Raw genomic sequence first — 4,354 nt, forward strand, 5'->3', positions numbered from 1 at the left:
TCCCTACAGTCCTGTGTGTGATGTGCAGATACTAGTGGTAATTCTGCATTTTATTGTTAATTATTTCCTCACAAATACATAACTGGCCCTTTAGAATCCCAGTAAAAGGCCACTTACTTGAGAACCCCTTTCAGTGATGCTGGGGGCTGGTGGCTCCCTAAGCAAAAGTGCCTTTACCTACTACTTTACATCGTACGTACAAGCTGTGTTAGGCCAGCCGTTCCCTTCGCAGCCTCTTCAGAAAGCTGGATCAACTTTGGCACGGTGTTAAAAACCACGCTGCTTTAATTATCCCTGGAGTTCTCAACACTGACTCAATACTGGCTTTTCCATTACTTCACCCAAAAGTTGTGTCACAATCACCACAAGTACCATTTTTCTTGCTGCTCTTCCCTTACAGCACCTCCCAGTTTCCCCCGAGTACTTCTGCAATTTTTACTGGGCATGTTTTTCCCAGTATTGAGTTTTTTTAGAACAAAAGCAAGCAGGACCTGCACAAACTCATCTCCTCTTCCGCCTCCGTGTTTGCGCCTGTTTCTCTCTTGCTCTGTGGCCCTCATTTGACGTGTTCTCCAAGTCGTGATTTCTGCCATGGCACTCCCCTCCGTTCACTTTGAGTCTGTGTTTTGGTTTGTATTGCTTTCCCTTCCAAAATGCTGCTTCTTCGAGAACCTTCACCTGACTGGCTTCCTCAGTCTCTTAAGGCTCTTGATTCTCTTCCCTGGCTCATCCCACCTCTCATCTGATTGTTGTGTATTTCCTCCTGGAAGTCCCACCTCCCGTTTAACCCCTTCACACAGTTCCTGCTTCCATGCCCTCCCTGTGCACAGCCCCTAGCAACCAGCCTCTAACCTGCAGTGACCATCCCCGGTACTGACCTCGGCAGCAGTCTTACAAGTCGCGTCTTGCACGTGTCATTACTGGCTTTCTCAGAGACCGGGGGTCCTACGGACTCGCGCTGCCTCACAACCAAAGCCATCTTTTCCTGTTCCTGCCTCTGCCTCTTCTTGCATACTGCAGTGTCATCTGTGCTCGTGTCTGCACCACACAAGACTTCCCGTCAGTGTGAGCGCGTTTCCCACAGACTCTACACGGCTCCACTCCTGCCGCTTTCCCTTTCGTTCGGCTGGAAAAACTTCAGGCGAGGGAACTCTTGGCAGAGCCTTGTTTAGAAGACAAACTGCGTGTGTGATACTACCGTCTCGTTACGCAGGGCACTGTCGTACCGTTCCTAATGATCCGCAATTCCTAACTCCGCTCCACCCAGCTCCAGGGCTGAGGAGAACATTGACGTTATTTGGGGTTTTTTTAAACTCTTGGGGAGTATGAGAATTTCAGCACTTAGGAGTAAATTGTTTTGCCTGGCTAAGATGCCAACTACCCCCTTCATGCCCTGGCTGCTGGGAGTGCTGGAAATCTCCAGGCGGCTACCTGCTGCAAGTCACATGAACTTCCCTTTGGTCTGTCTCCATTCCAGAGTAACGGTGCGCAGAGAGGGAACTTCCAGCTGGGCAGTACGGCACTGGTGTCAGCCAGGTTCCAGCACATACGGTGAAGATGGGAAGAGTGCAGGGTGAAGCAAAAAGAAAACAGCTTTTATTTGCCTGTTAAGGGCAGGCCGCGGGGCGAGAGCTGACTGCCCCTTCCGTACGCCAGGCTGGCTGACAGGCAGGAAAACAGGGTAGGTGCTGCGTGTTTTCGAGGGAAGAAAACATGCATGTATGCCCAGACCTAGAGCTGTGCTGGCATGGGGGAACGACACTGAAGAAGACATGTCATCTTCAATTCATGGGCTCTTCCTCCTTGCGCCCTCCCAGACCTCCCAGCAGCAGCTGCACTTGGCTGTCCCATACCTGAAGTGAGAGGTGCTGTGCTGGAAACACAGGTAAATGGCTTCTTTTTTTAACACTGAGGATTGGCAGTCGGTTAGTTGAACATCCCTGCTAGTGGAGGGGCTTTTTAGTCAGGAGGGAAAACTGGTGGGGCATACTTCCCGGAGCAGTACTGGGGCTGTAGGACACACCAGCTGATGAGACTTGTAATTAGATGTAACGGCCTAAATCGTCATGAAATCTCACCCGCACACAGATGTGCTTAGCCCAGTCTCTGTCTTCTACCTAGACCTTCTACCTTTGTTTAAACATTGCCCCTTGTCAGCTGCTCCTCTCCGTCATTTAACAAATGCTCAGCTCTTTATCCCTCGCTATGTGTCAGAAGGCAACCACAGTGTGAGCGTTCAGGACGCTGAAAAAACCACCTTTCTCAGGAGGCTGTTCCTCATCCCTGACCCACAAGCAACGAGGCACCTGGTACCCAGTCAGTACATCTGCCGTGTCTGTTCCTGCTGCTACAGCACGCCTCACCTAAGTTCAGAGGGCGTTGCTGAGTGCAGACGTCTCGGGGGAAACCTCGCCTGTGGGAACAGCTGCTGGATGCTGCTGGATGCTGTAGAATGGTTAGTTGCCGTATGCTGGCATCCTCTACAAACACAGACCTGACTGCTGTAGAGGGCTCGTGGAGGTTGGCAGCATGAGGTAGTGGCGAAAATAAACCCATCGTTTATTGAGCCAGCCGTGGTTTCCAAAGGCAGCTTGCCCTTTTTTGGTTAACTTGTTCCAGATTGCACACTGAACACACTTGTTACAAAGCATGTGAGAATTCACCTCAGGGTGGTTTAATTAAAAGTAACAATTCTCTGCTGTCAATATTCCGGCCGCGCTCCCGGCAGATTTCTTTCACGTGAGCTGCAGAATTGCAGAGGGCCATAAACGCTTCAAGTGGAAGGCTTGCAGGCTGCCCAAGGAAAGCGTTCGTACTGGTTGTTTCTTCCAGAATAACCTTCACACTGAGGTCAGGGGAGTACAGTGCATGCAGACTTAACAGCGGTAACCGTCATGCCCACCCCAGTGACATCACATCGTTCGTTATCTTTCCCGAAAGCCCTCTACAGCGTTAGAAACAAATCCAGGCTGCGGTTAAAGCCACCTGAGGAAGTATTTGAAGAGGCTGGAAACTACATCCACCACATCTTGAAAGATCTGATGATGTCTCAGCGGTTTTATAATCCCTTTCAGTTTGCCTCTGATGGGAACCCCATCTCCCGGGGGGATTTAATTTTGCCAGTCCATAGAGTATGTAAGAACTGCAGATGCTTTCTACTGCCTGGCGCAGCTTACCTACCGACGAGGTTGTATTTACTGCAGCATTACTCTGAAGTTACGCTGCAGGCAAGCATGTATACAGTCCGACTTACTCGCCCCTTCATTCACTAAAAATCCATAAATAATGCTTAACTTCTGTGCTACTGTACATAAGTGGGTCTTTATTCTTCCCACAAATAAATTACTTTTTCTAAAAAAACCCGGTGTTAACAAAGTATAAAAAGTAATGTCCTAACAACTACATTGCTGTGGTCATTCCGTCCTGTCCTTGGATGGCTGCAGTAAAACACGTGTTTCGTCGAAGTACTGCTGCTTCCAACACTGCCTTGTGCTGTCTTCACTAGGGAGGGGAACTCCTTGGCACTCCAGCTGCAGTTCCGTTTGAGCAGCCCTGTCCTTGAACGTCAAGGCAACCCTTGCGTAATGTTCTGAAGGAAGAAGAGAGGACATTTCAATAGAGTGTTTTTAAAGGATTACATTCGTTGTTGCTAATTTTGTATCTGCTTCTGCCTGTGTCGGAGTGAGGCCTATTTTCACGGATGACAACTGCTACGGACATCGGGCTGTTCTCCAGCGAACGCCACCCAAGTGAGCTTCCAGTTAGCAGCTGTCCCGTTCGCTCCTGCTCCCTGCAAAGCGCAGCCTCAGAAGGACTCACCATCAGGCCAGCTTCTACACCTCCACTTCAGGACAATTCTTCAGCTTGGGACCTGTAAGAAGATCAGAGGGTTCTCCTTGTTAGTACTGGAGATAATTCACAGTGCGACTGCTCATGACAAACTCTCCCCTGAAAACTGAGAGGAGCGTTATGTAATCTAACAGTAGGGACGTGCATGTGAGTGTCCCAGGGACTGGGTTTGTTGGTTGGTTGGGGATTTTTAAATAAACTTTTCATCAAGCTCTCTGCTTGCTACGTTCCTTGGTTTTGTTTTCCTTGCGGGAATATTCAGGCTGATTAGTTACAAAACATAAACCACTGGTTTTCTTGCAGGCCTTGAAATGGGCCCCATAAAAGTCCTGTTTTCACCTCTGAAGTTTGTAAGCAGGACAGAGCATGCCCGTGACCTTCAGTTACGCAACCCAGCCTGCTGGAACGCACGCGTTAGGCGTTACTGCACAGAAGTGGCCTGCAGCCTGCCACCGGAGAGGCACTGTGTCAGCCTAAGCATTAAGCCAGCTGGAGTTTGGGCTAA

General features: G+C 49.6%; 1 protein-coding gene across 1 annotated transcript; it reads right to left on the minus strand.

Annotated features, from left to right (window-relative positions):
- Positions 1–3,413: 3,413 nt before the first annotated feature.
- AHSA2 (AHA1, activator of heat shock 90kDa protein ATPase homolog 2 (yeast)) lies at positions 3,414–3,857 on the minus strand (the record flags this gene model as incomplete). The annotated part of the gene is made up of 2 exons (XM_010151427.1): positions 3,414–3,589; positions 3,820–3,857. Coding segments are annotated over 2 exons (214 nt in total), but the record flags the coding sequence as incomplete, so codon positions are not given.
- Positions 3,858–4,354: the final 497 nt, after the last annotated feature.

This window comes from Eurypyga helias, unplaced genomic scaffold (assembly GCF_000690775.1).
Source record: "Eurypyga helias isolate BGI_N326 unplaced genomic scaffold, ASM69077v1 scaffold9685, whole genome shotgun sequence".
Taxonomy (NCBI): domain Eukaryota; kingdom Metazoa; phylum Chordata; class Aves; order Eurypygiformes; family Eurypygidae; genus Eurypyga; species Eurypyga helias.